The 19,388-nt window shown below is 27.4% G+C and overlaps 1 protein-coding gene across 1 annotated transcript in view; it reads left to right on the top strand.

The window, feature by feature from the left end:
- LOC107451958 (chloride channel protein 2) overlaps nucleotides 1–19,388 on the top strand; it is a 170,157-nt gene that overhangs the window by 82,309 nt on the left and 68,460 nt on the right. Inside the window, exons 2-4 of the mRNA XM_016068320.3 lie at nucleotides 9,960–10,110; nucleotides 11,636–11,767; nucleotides 14,479–14,607. Coding sequence (XP_015923806.1) covers nucleotides 9,960–10,110; nucleotides 11,636–11,767; nucleotides 14,479–14,607 — 412 coding nt within the window. The remainder of the gene's footprint in view (nucleotides 1–9,959; nucleotides 10,111–11,635; nucleotides 11,768–14,478; nucleotides 14,608–19,388) is intronic.

Raw genomic sequence — 19,388 nt, 5'->3', positions numbered from 1 at the left:
TTTTTTTTTGTCGAAATAAAAAAATATTGTATCTTAATGAAAACATATGATATGGTATTGATGTCAGGACTTTAATTTATCTTCTTTTTGTCAGCTTCACTAAATCTCATTCTTTAAAGTCTTGACAAATGGGATTGTCTGAACTTTATCTACTTGTATAATTAAATTTTGTACTATTAATGAATCTAAGTCTGCTCTAGTTTGCTTCCTCCACCATAACCTATCGTCATGCTGGTCAAAGTTAAATCAAGATTATTATTTTAAAAAAGAAAGAAATTAAAGTGCTAGAGCAAAAAATAAGTAATGGTGAAGTGAAACACAGGGATAGGAATGGTTTCAGTAATAGTTGTTAAGAAATATACAAGGTTGGCTGTTATTTTCGTTTTGTTTGTTCAAAAAACATAAAATAAAAAATTAGAAAAAATAATCAAATGATTGATTTAATATGTTAATATCAAGGAAAGGTAAATTTTGGTGTCAGTGTGCTATAAATTTCTGAAAGTTTGGTAAACAACGCTAGACAGTATTTGGTCAAAAAATGAGTTCAGTCTTGAAATTTTTTTAGAGTGGCACCCCTGAAAGTGATGTTTAGAGAGAAATGTGTGAAGGAGTTGTTCATTGGCTGCTTGCAGGATTCGAACTAAAGAACCCCAGACTTGTAGTAGGATGCTCTAACCACCGTAGTTTTACAGTGTGCAAAAAAAAAGAAGAAAGAAACGGACCACCCTGATTAACTTTTGGTCTAATGATCTGTCCTTTTCGTTCTAGGACTCAGTCTTAATGGCTCCAGAGGGTGACCTCAAATAGGCTCATTAAAACGATATTTTGAGTTACGAAATCAGACAATAAAACGTACTTTCTCTGAATAAACATACCATTTTTTTGACAGATTCAGATTTCTAACCCTCAAAATATAGGCGGTAGCCGCAATCTAGGAAACATGGTCCCAACAGTTTGGCCAGAAGAGAGCTCCAAAAGGGGTGTAATTCGGGAAATATGCTCTCAGTTTCAGGTCAAATAGTCAGGAGATCGTTCATTTTAATTTCACTTTTTGCTTCTTTAGTTACATCTTATAAACTTTAAAGAGAAAGGAAAGTATGTCATGAAGATAAAAGTTCTCCAGATCTAGCGAATTACGCAAAAAGGGAAATTATAACATAAAGGGCTTTAGATCGTTTTTCTGACTAAACTATTGGGACCATATTTTTCGAATTGTTGCTCTGGAACAAATTTTTATCAGTGAAGGGTGCATTTATTATTTTTTCCAGGGAAGGGTAAAAGAGAAGAAATTATTTTAGTTTTCTAAACACTTGATTTATTTTTTATGCAGTGCGTTTTTTTTGTTGGGGGGGGTGTATAGTGTTTTTAAAAACATTTCTTTCATTTAATTATATAAAAAGTTATATGTAAAAAATAAAGTGTTCGTGTTGCGAAAATAATGTTTTAAAGTCGGAAAAAAGTTTTTTTTTTCTAAAATATTAATTTAGCATGACTTTATTTTTATGAATGCCTAAATTTCAGAAAGGACGAGCACATTCACTCCTCAATTAAATTTCAGCGGAAAATAAAGCTTTCGATTTCACAAACAGCTTCAAAATAGTAAAAAAAAAAACAGACTTTTTTTCTGAAATTACCAATTTAACTTTACTTTATTTACACGAATGTCTAAATTTTGGAAGGAGCGAAGCACATAATTCATCTCCTCAATGAAATTTAAAAAGAAAATACGCTTTTCAATTTGAAAGTTAAAAAACTGTTTTTTTTTTAAATTTTTTTTTTATTATTATTTTTTTATTCTTCTTTTTTTTTTTCTTTTTAAATTGACTTTATTTTCACGAATGTTTAAATTTCAGAAAGGGCAAAGCACGTTATTCGCCCCCTCAATTAAATTTCAAAAGAAAATAAGGTTTTCAATTTTAAAAATAAGTTTTCCTTTTTAACTTGACTTTATATTCACGAATGCCTAAATTTCAGAAAGGATGAAGCACATTATTCGCCCTCTCAATTAAATTTCAAAAAAATAAATAATTTTTGTTTTCTGAATTTACTAAATTAACTTGATTTTATTTTCACGAATGTCTAAATTTCAGAATTGGCGAAGCGCATTATTCACCCCCTCAATTAAATTTCAGAAGATTTCAATTTCAAAAATAACTTCAAAGGTAAAAAAAAAAACGAAATTCTTCATAAAATAACTTTTCCTTTTTAACTTGACTTAATATTCACGAATGCCTACATTTTAGAAGGGACGAAACACGTTATTCGCCCCTTAATTATTTCAAGAGTTGAATCAAGTTTCCGATTTTGAAAATAACTTCAAAGTAGAAAAAAAGTAGCTTTTTTTTTTCTAAAATTACCAATTTAATTTCACTTTATTTTAATGAATGTCTAAATTTCAGATTCAGAAGGGACGAAGTGCATTATTCGCCGCTTCAATTAAATTTCAGAAGAAAATAAACTTTTTAATTTCTTCAAAGTTGGAAAAAAATGTTCTTTTTTTTTTCTAAAAAACTTTTTTCTTTTTAACTTGACTTTATTTTAACGAATGCCTAAATTTCAGAAAGGATGAGGCACATTATTCGCTCCCTCAATTAAATTTCAAAAGAAAATAAGGTTTTCAATTTCAGAAATAACTTCGTTTTAACTTTACTTATTTTCGCGAATGTCTAAATTTCAGAAGGGGCGAAGCACATTATTCGCCCACCCCTAATTAAACAGGGTGGCCACCCACCTGGAAAACCTTGAAAACCTGGAATTATCAGGGAATTTTTTTATACTGGAAAAAACCTGGAAATATCAGGGAAATTTGGATAAAAACCTGGAAAAATCAGGGAATTTTAAAGAAAAGCTGGAAATTTTTCTTTGATAATTTTTTTAATTTCACTAATTTAAATTATTTACTAATTTTCTTAATTTAAATTATTTCATCCATTATACCCACTTTTTTTAAACGGAAATGTATCGCCAAACAGTTGAAATATCATCAACTTAGCTATACTTTGCTTGCATCAAAATTTGCTCCATTACAGCTCTGTTAAACTAGAATGCCACATAAAATTCTCACACAGTTGCTAAACGAATGTAGAAACCTTTGACTGCTATGGGACTGTGCAATTTAGGCAAGATTCTGGTGGGGGTGGAAAAAGGGATTAGGATATTAGCTTCTTTTTTTTTTAAAATTCTCTCCTTGGGCTGAATCCATTTATGGCTCAACTTTGTTCCAATGCTTTGGTGGTAATTTTTTTTTCTATTTTGACAAAATGTTTTTGTATTTTTAACTTTATAAAATTCTCCAAAAATTAGTTGGTTATAATTTAATAATAGATTTTATATCGCAGTCTTTTTCTGAAAGCTTTTCTACTCCCAATCAAAGAAATCTGAATTATTTTTCTCAGCAAACCAACCAATCACACATTTTTTTACAATCGCTAACAGCAATGTTTGTCGACAAATCGTTACAATTGTTGCATTAATGCTAATTTTTTCTATTTCATTTTAACCTTTTATAACATATTTTAATTTTAAAAAAAATGTTTTTTTAAGAACCAACTATATATTTATATTTAATTTTACTCTTTTGTTGGTCAATATGATTTTTGATTCGATATTTTGTACCAAAACATTAAAAAATAAATTTAAAAAAATCTTGAAAATTGTCAAAATAAATTATTTTTTTCAAGATGATATGTTAAAAAAATAACATTTTGAATAAAATATTTTATAATATCGACACTTTTCTTGTACACATCCTATACTTTATATGAAAAAAGAAACAAAAACCTGTGAATTTTATGATTTTTATCTGGAAAACCTGGAAAAATCAGGGAAATTTGAAATCGGGTTTGAGTGGCCACCCTGTTAAATTTCAGAGGAAAACAAGGTTTTCAATTTTGAAAATAAATTCAAAATTGAAAAGAAAAAAGTTTTTTTTTTTCTGAAATTACCAATTAACTTTATTTTTTATGAATGTCTAAATTTCAGAAGGGGCGAAACATATTGTTCTCTCCTCTACTTTAATTTCAGAGGAAAATTAAGTTTTTAACTTGGAAAATCGTTTCAAAGTTAGAAAAAAAAAATTTTTTTTCTCTATTTCTAATTTTACTAATTTAACTTGATCTTATTTTTCTGAATGTCTAAATTTCAGAAGAAGCGAAACACATAATTTGCCTTTCAATTAAATTTCAGAGAAAATAAAGTTTTCTTTTTGAAAAATAGCTTCAAAATTGAAAAGAAAAATAGATTTTATTTTCCGAAATTAACAAAATAACTTGACTTAATTTCAACGAATGCATAAATTTCAGAAGGATCGAAGCACATTATTCGCCCCTCAATTATTTCCAGAGTAAAATAAAGTTTTCTATTTGAAAAATAGCTTCAAAGTTGAAGAAAAAAAAAATTTTTTTTTCTCTAAAATTTTACTCTTTTACTGTTATTTTAGTAGGAATTTACTTGACTTTATTTTTGCGAATGTTTAAATTTCAAGAAGGGCGAAACATAATATTCGCCCCCTCACTTAAATTTCAGAGGGGGTGACGACCCTCTCTGCCCCCCCCCTCCGGTTGGCACGGCACTGCAGCTATATAAGATTTTAATCTTTAAATTTAAAAACGTTTGCATAACAAATTTATGCTTTATAATAATAATTTTTGTTCTTTTTAAATTAAATAAGGAAAAATTGTTATTAAATTTAATTTTTTTTTTGTTGCAAGATTTGTAATTTTAATGAATGAATTTTTTTTAATGGATGCAGGGAACTTTTGATTCATTTATTCTAAAGCGTGATAAAACATGTCAAAAAATAGTACTAAAATTGTTAAAAACTGTTTCAAATTTATTGTTCAGTGCGCAAAATAAAAAACGGTTCCCCCTGAATAACTTTTGATCTAAAGATCGGATTTTCACGAGCTTTGGACTCGATGGTTTGACGGGATGACCTCGGGGTGTTATTTTTTTGCATGGAATTAATTATCTTTGAACAAACGAATTTCATAATTGTGTTCAAATATTTTTTTATTCGCTTAAAAAGCTCTCGAGATATAGCGAAATACGCAAAAAGTAAAATTAACATTAAAGGTCCAATCTTTGAAGCTCTCTCCTGACCATATTTCCCGGGTTGCGACTCTCCACTATATTTTGGGGGTCAGAATTCCGAATCTGTAGAAAAATTGGTATGTTTATTCATGGAAAGTAAGTTTTTGTGTCTGATTTCGTAATTTAAAGTACCGTAAAGTTATTCAGGGTGGTACGTTTTTTATTTCGCGTTCTGTACAAGTTATGTTTTTTTTTTTTTTGTGGTTTTGAAACTTAAATTATCATCTTCACACTTAAATTAGAATATCTTTCATTACATTAGAAATATTGCCTCTCAGTACAGAATATTTCGATTTTAAGATCAAAAGTTATTTAGGGGGGAGCGTTCTGTACATCGCTTTGGTTTTATAGTTGTATCCCTGGGTTAAGAAATTAAAAAAATCAAAAAAAAAAAAAAAAACGTATTAAAGAGTAATAGCTGTAATGTCGTTAACAAGTCAGTTCTACTTTTTGAGAGGCTATTTTTAAAAAAACATCAGAGGCGGTTTTAAAATCGATTTTCTTTATGAAAATTTAAAATTATTATTATCTAAACAGAACACAATCATTAACAAACGCCGATCAATTACATTGATTCTCTGTAGCCATTTTTTTTTTACTGAACATTGAATTGAGACGTGTGGGTTTAACTTAAACAAAATTTATTGTTCAACCGATATATTATGGATTTTGGTATGCAGATTTCTTCATAAATACTTTTTTTATTATTTTGTTTTCTATGAATTTTAACAAAAGATTGCCAGAATTCACAGTAAAAAAATACTAATTTCTTAAAAAAACAACAATATAAAAAGTAATAGGACTATCTAGAAAGAAATTTAGCCTGTGTAAGATTTCATGAAAATCTAAACTTTGATCTTTCCTAAAAATTGAAACTTTAAGAAAGAGCTCTTCTAAAAATTCGGTTCCAAAATATATAAATAGGAGATAACACTTGACATGTTTCAATCTCTCTCAAAAACAGACACTAAATTTTCAAGACATCATGAACTTGAATGAAAAGAAAAAAAAGTGATTTGAAATATAAATGTAAAGTAGCCAACAAAAATGGAAAAATAAAAGTGAGAGGCAAAGCTAGAAAAACTGCAGTAACCCTGAGAGAAAAAAAGATGAAAAACAGAATAAAAGAAACTGCAGTTGACCAGAGGGGCAAATCAGGGTAAAATGCATTTCCACACGCAATGGAGAGGTAATGAAGAACTAATGTTGTTAACTAGGGAATCAACATTCATATGAATCAAACAAGATTCCAGGGTATCAAAGCTGATGTGAGTAGAGTGGAAATAGTTTTGACATTGTTGAAGTTAAATTTATGTCCAAGATTCCAACAATGTGCAGCATTTGATGATTTCTTGAAAACGAACATATCTGTCATGTTTCTCAAGTCTAAATTAAATTAACTTTGAAATGAAGAGAAATTAGAAATACGTCTTATTAGAAATACATCTAGTTTGCCTTGTGTAGTATGACTGACAGGGACTATGGTAACATTTTTGTGTTCTGAATGGCTGATCTTTTTGTGATCTGGGTGAGTTGAAGTAAAAAATGTGTTTTTGACAAGATAATTTATTGCAAATAATAGTGATTTTCAATTATTGTTTACTATTTCTCATTATTCAGTAGAAATTAGAAATTTTTTGAATTATAGGGTATCAAACTGTTTGCATCATTTAACATGAGAACTCATAAATTTTATATTCAACAATATTCTGTTGAAAATTCCCATGTTAAAAAATTAACAGTCGAGTTTCATAGAAATCAAAATAATCCCTTCTTTGATTAAGTGCAACTTATAAAGTATTATTCCAAAACCTGTTATTTTTTTTTTTTTTTTACTATATTAGAGTTGTTAAAATATTTTATAGAATATTCTAAAATCTGTGAGTATGCAGTAAAATATATAATCTATTTAAGAAAATATTGTATTTAAAATTTTTAAACTCATTTACAGCTTTATAGCAGACCTCGTAAATTACATGTATGTATTTTTTAAAAGATTTTGTTTTAAGTGTGTGCATATTGTGTCAGAAAAAAAAGACAATGGTTATGCTTTTCTGTTTTAAAATAACTCTTGAATACCTGAAAATTGAAAATTTGGAATTAATAATTACACTTTTGTATTACTCTTCATTTCTAAGTTAATTTAATGTCATTTATTAAGTGGATAGAAAATTTTGCAATCTCTGAATTTATTTTGACTTTAATTATCTTGATTAGCAGAAGTAATAATAATTATTTCAACCTATAAAAATGTACTGGCATTATTTTATAAATTGTATGCAAATTTTTATAAGTAGCAGCTGGCATATATATGTAAATATTATATTATGCGCATTATTATTTTTAAATAAACTATAGTTATTGGACAAAAATGTAATTGTTAAAATTACAAAAATGGCATATTCAATAATACTCATAATGCTTTTAGTTTAAAAGGATAGTTTTTTTCTGTTTGACTTCATTTTCAACTTGTAGTTTTCAAGTTGTTTACTGTTTTACATGTTGTTATTTTCTGTTTTCCGTATGACAGTGATAACCAATAATTTCCAATAACCTATAACCAATTAATAATTAACCAATAAGGACAGTGATGGAACCAATAATTTTGCAATTCAACTTTTTAAAAAATTGTACATGGTCACTTCATTGGATCTTGGTTATTTATTTTTTATTCCCCAGTTTAACATTTATATTTCAGTTTATTTTTACCACCCAGTCTAACATTTTGCTTTAAACTTTTCTAGACTTATACAGGACTATAGGAATAGTTTCAAATGATTTTAAGGTTTTTTTTTCTTCAAAGAAATTAAACAAATCATGAAGAATATGGAATTGTGATGGGTAACGTCAGTTCATGAAATTAAAATAAAAAATTTAATGAACCAGGGAAGTTTTTCACGTAAACAAAATATTATGATTCCAAATCAAAAGAATTCATGATTATTTCCTTAAAAAAATTTAAAAAATTCCTATTTTTATGATTTTTATCAATAACTCATGCAATAGTTAATCATATCATTCCTAGATCAATATATCATTGCTCTCTTAGAATAACCACCATATCCATGTAATTATCTTTTTATTTTCATTTTCTTAATCAAGTGGGGATTTTAAAGAAAAAATTTGATTCCATTGATACAATGTAAAATAATAATGATAAATAAAAATGAAACTCTGGAAGCATTGATTATTTCCTGCTCTGTTCTCATTTTAGGTTAACAGAGATTGGTACATTGAAGGCAGTAAAATTTAAATTCATAATTTTTTTTTTTAAATATGCATGTTTTTAGAGACAGATTAGAAATTTATTTTACAATCAAACTTCATAACTATACCTATTTCCTGTATTAACATTTTTTAGATTAATTGCTGATTAGGCATTATGATAATTTTGTATTTTGCCTGTAAGTTAACTAAAATATGAAGCACATTTTAAAATAAGAGTACATATGCTTTAGTTTTTAACCAAAAACTTAGAAAAAGTTGTCAATTAATTTTTTATTTAAAGATCTTTGTCAAAGCTCTTTCACCGAAAAGAATGAAAAAAAAAAGCAGAATTTGAGTACTTTAAATTCGATACAAAGCTTTTATTGTAATATTTATAACTATTTTGCTGAAAGGTTTGACTCTATAAAAAACTGATCATTTTGAAAAGTTTAACTTATAAAAAAATGTGAATTTATCAAATTTTTCACCCTCACAAAAATGAATTCAAATAAATTAATATTTCTTAGTATTCAAATATTTTTGCTATGATTTTTTATGTTTGTGAACAATGTAGTGAACCCCGTGGCAGAATCACGGCGACATTGTCGCGAATGTTACAGAGTTCTTGCTGAAAGTTTTTTCTTTTGAAAAGTTTAAAAAAAATTTACTTTTCTTTTTTACAGAAATTTACACGTAATATTTGAATCATGCATACAGATAATCACTTTTTGACACGCTCAATTTACTCCATAGTATCGTAAATCGATGTAGTGTTTCGATTGTATTTTTTCAGCAGTTATTGTTATTGATTTTCACTTTTTCATGTGAATTTCAAATATCCCGATATATTTCAAACAATATGGAAAATTCGGATCGTGCATTTTAATATTTACTTTTTAAGGCTATAATTCTATCGAATTATTGGCACTTATTGCTATTGATTTCTCCTTAGTTTTTAAATCCGATATTTTTCATACGATAATATTTATTCTAACCTAATCTCGAAGGGAAATACGCATTTAAAGAGTCTGATTCGCGTCATTTCGTCGTCGATCTTTTTTTCAACAATTCCTACTATGGATTTCATGATTTTTAATTATTTTCTTCATTGTGATGAATTGCAGCGCTTTTGCTATTTTAAATTGGTAACATATATGTTTATTATTATTGCAAGTATCATACAGAAAGATATCAGTGCTCGAGTGTTTTGTCACAGATAGCTCGGAAAAATTCTGCCACAAGTGAAAGAGTAAATATATAAAAAATATTTCGCAATTTTTACAATAATTAAGAATTTTTTTATATTTAAATTTTGTGTGACTTTCATTTTTAGCATTAAAGGGGCCAGTTAGAAATAGCCTGAACCTAAAAGTTATTTGAATAAATTTTATAAATTTACAGCACTTATAGAAATAAAACTTGTTCTCTAAAATGTGTTTTTTCATATGGCATAAAAGTTTGAGAAATAGCTTTAAATTGCCTAATCTTTAGGTCTTGGCAGGCTTCAAAGTGCTTGGTAATGTGCCCTAAAATTTTTAATTATTATTATTTTATTTCCTCTTCAACTTAATTAAAATCTTATTCTTTTAATCGTAAAAATAGAACATTGAAGTGTTACTAGAGAAGCTTTAATTCATTGCAACTATGTGTACTTTTTACAGATGTATGGCCAGTATAAAGAGGACCTCGAAGCATATGCAAAAGCAGAAGCAAAAAGAATTAAATCATTACAAAAGTTGCGAAAGAAGGAGGAGACAATACGAAAAAAAGAGTTAAAAACTTATCGAAGTGCTTGGCAGCGACGCGTTGCAGGTATGTTTTTAAACTTAACGTTGTTAGCAATATTTTTAATAATAAAATTAATGCATTAATGTAGTTTAGAGCAATAAAAGGGAATATTACTTCAAATGAGAACACAAACTCAAAAGTTGAATTGTAAATTTTCTTTTCTTTTTTTTTTAAGAAAAAGAGTGTAGTTTATTATTCATATAATTGTCAAACTTTATGAAAATATGTAATTAATGGATAACTTTTGCAATTTCAAGAATGGTAATACTTACATCAGAGTCTAAAATAAAATCTTAAATAAAAAATTTAAGAGTTTTTGGAAAATAAAGACTTATTTTTTTATTTCAAATGTAGAGGTAATTCTAAAATTAAAAAAAAAGGAAATTGTTATTTCTTACAGCCTGATGATAAGACTAAAAGTTTGTAGTAAAGAGAAAGATCTGTATCCTTTATTACGTAAAAAAAAAAATCTTATTTAAGCATTCTATATTTCAGAGCATGTTTTAACATCTAAACATGTTTTAACATCTAAACATGTTTTTCTCAAAATCTTGTTTTTAAAGTAAGGCAACTACAATAATAATTTATCAGCATAAAATTTTATCTTGAGAATAAATTGTTGATAAAAACACATGATCTTTTTTGCTTTGCCTAAATTTTCCTTAAAAATTTAATTCATATTCGAAATTGTTGTTGAACCATTCTAACTAACATATTTCACATGTAAATGTAATACAATTGACTAACTTTTCTAATCAAAATTTTACTTTCAACATTGAATCTTAATGATTTACGATATGCAGAGCTGTTTGTGCTCCGGAAAAAATCCGGATTTTTCGCTAACCGTGATCTGGTAGTTTCCGGAAATCGAAGGTTCAGATGCTTCAAAAAATCATTGATTGCAAAAGTTTCCGGAAATCAAATTTTTATTTAGGTGGAACTTAAACACACAGTTTATTTTATTTGTTTGTAAGGGAGAGCCAGATACTTGAAAAGCTTATATTCAAGATTAATATTCATTTTTTATTAGTAAATAGTTATTATAATCATAAACTCTAGAAAGAAAGACATCTTTGTAAATTTCAATTACTTCTCCAGGTCATCATAGGCATGTGTAAAATTTTATATATATTTTAAGTAAACTAAATAATTGAGAAAAAGAAAAAACCTTGTTTAAATTTTTTTCTAATTTTTCGATTTAAACCTTTTTTTTTTTACTCAAGAAATTTTCCAGAATTTTGATTTGGACTCACAATCACCCCTGGATATGTGTTACTAGTTACTTATCAAAAACTATTTTAGTTAGTAGTTATTGTTTTGAAATAAAAATTAGATACGGAGTTGTTGAATTATCTTTTATTCAAGTTAATCAAAATTAAGTAATTTTACTTTTTTTTTAAGAAAATCAAGATAAAAATACCTTTTCATTTTACCCCTTTGAAATTTATTAAATGAATTTCAAATAGGACTTCATATGTTAAGCTTTTTACATTTGAATTTAATATTAGTGTTTTCTAATATGATACACATTGTTGAGTTTTTATTTCAGGCTATTTCACATCAATTTGGCATCACACATTTGCAAAGCTGGGAGAAGATTGGGTTTTTTTAGCAGTTCTTGGAATTCTTACATCATTAATAAGTTTTGGAATGGACTATGCAATTGCCATATGTTTGAGAAGTATTCTATATTTTTAGTGCTTAAGAAAAATATTGATCTAATTTCTAATGTTTTAAAGTTCCATATACAACATTTTTGCAATTAATTATATATAATAAAATATATTAATATATCTCAAAGTAAAATTATGGTCTTGATGTTACACATTTTTTTTTATGACTGTACAAAGTTTAGAATTTTATGTAAACTACATTACACCCTGTAGAGATTTCTACCTGAAAGTGATTTATGTTGCAGTTGCAAATGTTAAGTGGGAGGAAGCCAAAAATTTCAACATTTATGTACATTTAAAATAAAAAAGAAAACACATGGAAGTGTTACTTTTGTTTCTAATTGAATTTTTTTAAAAATTATTTTCATTTCAACCACTTTAAAGTAAGGGTCCTCCCATTTAATTTCAATTCATAATATAATTAGTTACTACTTAAGAAAACAGTATGAAATTTCTTAATTACTTGTGAACTTTCATTGTTAGAATATTTATTAAGTGAAACGTTAGGTTACAAACACAAATCAATTCATTTTTAGCTCCTACCATTTATCTTATCTAATGTTTTTCATCCCTACACTTAATTTAGTTTTTTAGATTTTTCTTATTTTTTTATTTCTTTCTTGTTTTATTAAACTTTCTTTTTTAAATAATAGTTAAAAAAATGTTAAAAATTTCTTTTTTTTTTCAAAGAAAAAAAGTTTCTGTTCATTTTTTATTTTAAAAAAACTATAATTCATTTTCTTCATGAAAAAATATAGTTTAACTATAACATAAAGTTGATAATGCTGGTTAATTTGTGATAAAATATCTAAATATTTTTGTGCATGTTTTTGCATTGCTCACAAGTGAGCTTTATTTTTTTATACTGAGATAAAAGTGTACAAAATTAGGTACACTATATTGTACCTTACTGTTAAATTTTAAATTAAAAAATTTTTTAATTTACAAAAATTTTCTAAAATATTTTTTATGAACAATTAAATGAAGTTAGTAATAAAAAACTATTTTCAAAATTTAGCTTTTAAAACTTTTACTTCTTTAACCAACTGTGCTACTGTGCAAATTTGTATGAGGTTTGATATGCCAAGTACAATTTTGCCGTTGAAAAATTTTGGAGGAAGAACTCATATTATGAAAGAAAGTTAACAACATATAGGATAACCAAAAGAAGGTAAGCCAAGCTTGGAAAAAGAAAAGTGAAATTTTGACACCTGTAGCAATGCAACATATCCATACCTCTAGATATGCTTGCATCTTTTGATCAAATCGCCAACAAGACAACTTGATATGTCTTTGAGGCAACCTCTTTATCAACAACACTTTTATACCATCAATAATAACTCAAACTTCATTACTTTTGCTTACAAATTATCAATAAATTTATTCAAATGCAATAATTTTTTAAACATAATTTTCCATATTTATAACTAAGTTTGTTACACTAATGAAGTAAGTTGTTTTGAATTAATTTAATTAAAAAAATCTGAATATTGAAAGTCAAACAATACATTTTCTTTTGTCACATTTAAAACAATTCAGAACACATTTAGGGAGCAGCTAATAAAATTGCAACCATTTCCAAAAATTAGCAAGCCTGGAACATGCAGTGTGTCAAACTGAGTAAATTTACAATGTACTCAAGATATTTATTTTCCCAAACAAATATATGTATTTAGCATAATGAAGAAATTGTTTTTAATTATTTCAAATTTTCTTATTATTTACTATTTTTTAAACTATGTAAATAAATTAATAATTAGGGAATAGTAATTGTTTTTATTTTTCATAAAATGTAATTCAAATAATTTTAGAATGGTGAAAAATGTATAGTAGTTTCACTTTATGGCACTTATGTATCAATTCTTTGGATTTTGAAATACTTGCAGTAATTTTTAATCATCTTTTCTCATTCTATCAAAAAAATTTTACTAAGTGTGTAAAAGTTATAGAACATTGAACATTCCCTAGCTTTTCCTACAAGGAATTAGAAAACTTTCCCAATGTTTCAATTTATAAGTATGTAAATTATGAAAACATTTTGCTTAAAAGCAATAGGCAATACAAATAATTACAAAGTTTTGATTGACAAAAGAAACTAGATGATATTCTCAAGGCAGTCTTCTTGTGGTAAACATTTAATGAGTTTAACTTTCTTGTATATAAACTCAATCAATATTAATTTACTTTTAGTTGGTCTCGTTGATGTCAAATTCTTTGAAATGCTTGAGTCCAATTGAGAGTGCTACCTTAAGTCCTTCAAATCTCTCTAAATGTTTTTTACTGATATTTTGGCACAATAATGAATTTTCAATTCAAGAGAAATGTACTAATTTTGCATTTCTTATCTGTCATTAGACCAATTTCAGATTTAAAATTTTAGTAAAGACAACTAAGAATAGTATTTTTGTTTCACTTTTTTGGTTTAATTAACTTCTAGAAAACATACCTAGATTAATTTCTTTAAAATCTTTTTCCATTAAAAAAAGAAGAAGAAAAACAGATTGTGCAAAAACTTCAAAGTCTAACTATTAATATTGGGTCTACTGATGCCTATAACACTGCCTTATTCATGAGTCAGATTTTTATTTTAATTACTTTGAGGATTTAGTAAATGAATTTAGAATATATTCCCTGTTTTTCAATACAAATATGTTTAATATTTGATGATCAATTTATTAGATAAATTTTATTATTAATGACAAGTTTTATTTATTCATAGCTCGAATTTGGTTATATCGTGATTTAGCGAGGCATCCACTTTTACAGTATTTAGCTTGGATTGCATTTCCTCTCACTCTTATTTTATTTGCATCTGGTTTTGTACATATCATTGCACCTCAAGCAATTGGTAAGTCTAGTTTTTAGTTTTTCTTTATCACATTATTGATGAGTGACAACTTAACTTGCCTGACATACTTTCTGTGTAAAATTTTTAATATTCTAGTTATTTTGTCATAAATTGTTATTTTAAATTAATTATGCTAACATTATATTTAACAAAAAATGCATTTTTTCTAATTTTAAAGAATTTACTTGCTGTCTTCCTGATTTCTGAGAGATACCATTCCAAAATTTCTTTTCCAATCATCAACATCAGAATGTTTTTTTAATTTTTTTATTACGCCCGCCATCAGCTTCTCAGACATAAGGCGTCTTGCAGTCCAATACAACACTGAAGTAGCCCCAGAAGGTGAGAGGGCACAAAAGTCATCACAGGAACAAATGTCAAGAAGAGAGGGGCAATCAAATAGATGCTCCCCAGTCATAGGCGAAGTGTTACAGAGCACACAACGAGGTGAATTGACCAGGTTCAGGGGTCTGTCCAGGCCGAATTTACTACCGTTTAGCGGTACCTTCACAAATTCGACTTTAGGAAAAATGGTAGTTTCACAAATTCAACTTTAGGAAAAATGGTAGTTTCACAAAATACTTTTTCTTAAAATTTTATTTTTGCATCCCTTAACAAAAGATAAATCCATATTTTTGTGTTGATTTTTTAATATAATTTTTAATTTTTCACAAATTATGTCTAAATTTTCACAAAATAGGTACCTCTCAGAAAAACCTAGACAGACCCCTGAGGTTAATTTTAAATAGGTGGGCCTGCAAGGTCATGTCAAGTAATTATTCTAAGACAAGCAACTTCTTCGGCTCTGGGAAGGAGGGAAAGGTGAGAGCGCTGCTGGTCATCAAGAAGGCTAGCCCACACTTTTTCATCAGCTAAGTCCCTAAGAGCAGATGAACTTGTCAATAGTAAGGCCACCGGCATTCCAGAAAAGAACCTTAAGGCCAAGGTTGTCCATGCCCATGAAAGGACAGTTTTTAAAACATTTTTAAAAACCTTCATATAGTCTTCAAAATCAGTACAAGACAACATCAGTAGCATCAGATATAGAAACACTTCCTGACTCTCCGATAATTTTTCCTGAATTTATGTTATTCCACTTTTTAAACCTGTCAAACCAGCAATTCGAACACATAAAAGTAGTCTCATCAAATCGCTTAGTAAATTCATTGGCTTTGACTCAAAGCATTTGTCCAGATACTGGAAGATTGCGGCTTCTTTGAATGCTGAACCACTTTGGTAATGCTTCTTCAGCATCCTTGTGATCCGTTTTTCTCAACTTTTTTCTGTCATCTAAATTTTTTTCATGAACAGAAATTGTTAAATGCCATTTTTCCATATGTTACAAATTGTAGATTTGGATAATTTATAATCCTTGCAAATATCTGCTTGATTACATCCATTTTCAATTTTTCTGATTATGCCTATTTCATCTTCAATGGAGAACCTTTTACTTTCACCGCTAGCCATAGTCTAATTTGGGACACTTATCTGCAGGCATCTTTAACTAAACTGAGAGTAAAAAGGAGTTGAGAGGAGGACCTTATTAACACAGATCCATCACTTTGACTAATAATGAATAAGTACGCATTCCAACGCACTCCCTCTGACAAAAAATGGATATTGACCCCACTGACCCCTTACAATGTGCAACATCTGCCTGGGTTAACCTTTGTTTAGAGATAGGAAAGTGAGATAAAAGAAGCAAACGAGAAAAATCCTTATCCCTAAATTCCACTCTATAGATGGTTTTAAAATTCAGTATATGTATTTATTTTGAAGCAGAAATTTCAAAATTATTACAAAAAAATGAGGAAAAAAATCAGTCGAAGACAGAAAAAGGTTCATAACTTCCTCACTTTTTTTTTTGTTCAATTTATCCACAAAAAATAACATTATACATGTATAACAAGGCATGGGACCAAACATTTCTTTCACTATATCCAGGAATTCATTATAAACTGTGTTCACTATAGCAAGGTTTGACTGTATAATAATAATTTTGTAATGATAATATTAATTTGTAATGATAATTTTAAAATTATTTTAAAAGAAAAATTGCATTTTTGAATTTACATAAGCAAATGTTTCACATCCAACGTGAATAGTCCCTCACCTTTATAGCTGATGAAAGCATATGGAAAATTCACGATTTCTAATTTGCAGAAAATAATTTTGCAAGATTATCTGCAGGAACCAGTTTAATACTTTTTAACAGATAGTCCCTGGATTATAATCAGGATATGAAAAAAAAAAATACAGTGTAAAGAAACAAAACAGGGAGGAAATAAAAATTTCAAATAATTCTATGATATGTAATCATTACTTTATGGTTAAATAGTTTTCTTACATGTTTATATTCACTTGTAAGACAGTTTTAAATGTATAAATTTAGATTTTAGAATGAATGAAATGCAATAATCACATTTAAGGAAAAAAAGCATATGCTGAAATTTCATTCATAAAGTAAGTAATGCAATTGTAATGCCAAAATTTGATAAAACTACCTATCAAATTCCTCCTTTTATGAGATTCTTCATAGATCCAAGTGCAACACAGTAAAAGAACATATTTTAAGACTTTTTATAATTAAAAATCGTCTATTGATTTCCTTCCATTGAAATAACAAGGGAAATTAGAAAATTCTCTCCTCAAATTGCCCACTTCTCATGTAGTGTTATTATTGGATCAAAAATCATTCAGCAAATTAACTTCTGTTACAGATCCATTTCTTTTGACTCCCTTACCCAAATTGCAAGCTTAAATGAAAGTTATTATTGTGGTTTTTAAAGCTTTTATTTTATAATTTCTAAAAATAGAATGAACTTGTGAGTTGTATGCAGCTTTTCAATATCAGCTAAAGAAAAAAAGCTATCTGGTATATTTTGCTTTATTTTTCTTTAACTTTTATTGTGTTTCAAATCTTTTAATAAAAACAAAATCAATAAGCACAGAATCTTTCCATTGAAAAACAATACCAATGATTTGCCAATAACCAATGATTAATTGTTTAAGTCCATGAAAAAGTTTTTGTCCTATGGATGGTGTTTTCTGCACTAGAGAGCGCTGCAGGCTCCTCACCACCTATACTTCTGGGTTACTGTTTCTGGTGTATTTTGAAGCCATTTGACTCAAAACATGATTATTGCGTTTTGAGATTCTTTTGAATAGTAGTTCTTGCAAACGTTGTATTTATTTGTTTAATTATTACTTGTGTTAACAATGAATTCTAAGTCTAAATACCACATCCAATAACTGATAAAGATGTCATTATATAATAAGAAAAATAGTGAAAAGACTGTACGCTTATATCATTTTATTAATGTTAAAATTATAAAGGGTATATAATTTTAGCATTAATTGTGAAATAGTAATGTTAGGTAGAAGTAACACGTGGTTTGATCAATAATAAATATGTAAACCTAACATTTTGAAAAAAGAATCGTTATAAAACACTTCTTACCTTTTCAATAATCTATGCCAACTCATATATTCAATAATATATGTCAAATTTGAACCTGAATTTTAATTTATAAACTTAATCTTGCTGCTCGAACAATATGCTAACACTAACGTAAGATGGTGCACAGCTCGCAACAAGAGCAAACAGTAATAAACAAATGGAAAAAGCCAAATCAGGACCGCCAAAAAAATCTAGCAACCATGTCACCGTTTTTAACAATGTATCTATAAATAACTAAAACAAATTTTTATTTCAAACTCACCAGAATTACTTAATAACATTAATATCTTATGAAAAACAGCAGATTTGAGCTCAGATATTATCTAATTTATTTATTTTATTGAAAACAAAATTATCCGTTTGAAAATATCACCTTGCAGAATAAGCTGTAGTAAGCAATTGCAAACTTTCTAACTGGATCTAGAGCAGGTAAAAAGCTCTAAATTGTTATTGCTTACATCGATATTGAAAACGCCATCCACTTTAAGGATGTATTCGTCATTAATTTTCTTATGAATTTGATTTTAAATCTGAATTAGAGAAACCTTCTTTGATTAAAAGAAGCTAATTGTTTTTAGAGAATACAAATTTTTATTCCTGAACAAAGGCCATTAAATAATGCATTAAGAAATAGAATTGAAATTGATACTCAACAATCATCTTTTTTTAACCTATGTTATTATTGGTTAAAATGGGTAAAAATCTCTTAACCTACATGATAATAAAATTTGAAAGATACAAGAAAAAAAAGGAAACAAAATGCATACCTGCCAACTTTTAATCATTTTGAGAATGGCTTTTCCAAGTGGTAGTATAATCAAAATTTAATTACAATTACAGGCAGAAACATACTTTGAATTTCATAGTAGTTTAAGCATGCAAACGTGAGATTAACATTGATAAATATATATGTTTGTTTTGTTAAAATAAAGTGGAGGTCAAAACTATTTTAAGTTAAATTTATAAATGCAAATAATAAAAAGAAAAAATTTTACGACCACTTTAAATGTAAAAATAAAATTTCGCATAAACGTTGGTGGGTATGCATTAGGTTTTGATATCATTGATATAGTAACAAGTTGATTTTATTAGTAGTGATGTCAGTGCAAGGAGGGTCAAAAAAAGGTAACCGAGAATGTATTACAAGTGTTTACTTGTAGTGTTACAATGCTACAAGTGTTTATCATTAAAATGTGGAAGTAGAAATGTTATTGAGCAGTGTAAAAAATCAGTTAAAAGATATTCATTTAGCTCTGTTTTTCAATATGAAACTGTTGACTTAAAATTAAGGAAATTACATCCTTTTTTTAAAATTTTATAG

Source organism: Parasteatoda tepidariorum, chromosome X1, assembly GCF_043381705.1.
Source record: "Parasteatoda tepidariorum isolate YZ-2023 chromosome X1, CAS_Ptep_4.0, whole genome shotgun sequence".
Classification (NCBI taxonomy): Eukaryota; Metazoa; Arthropoda; class Arachnida; order Araneae; family Theridiidae; genus Parasteatoda; species Parasteatoda tepidariorum.
This window is presented reverse-complemented; position numbering and strand designations above follow the sequence as displayed.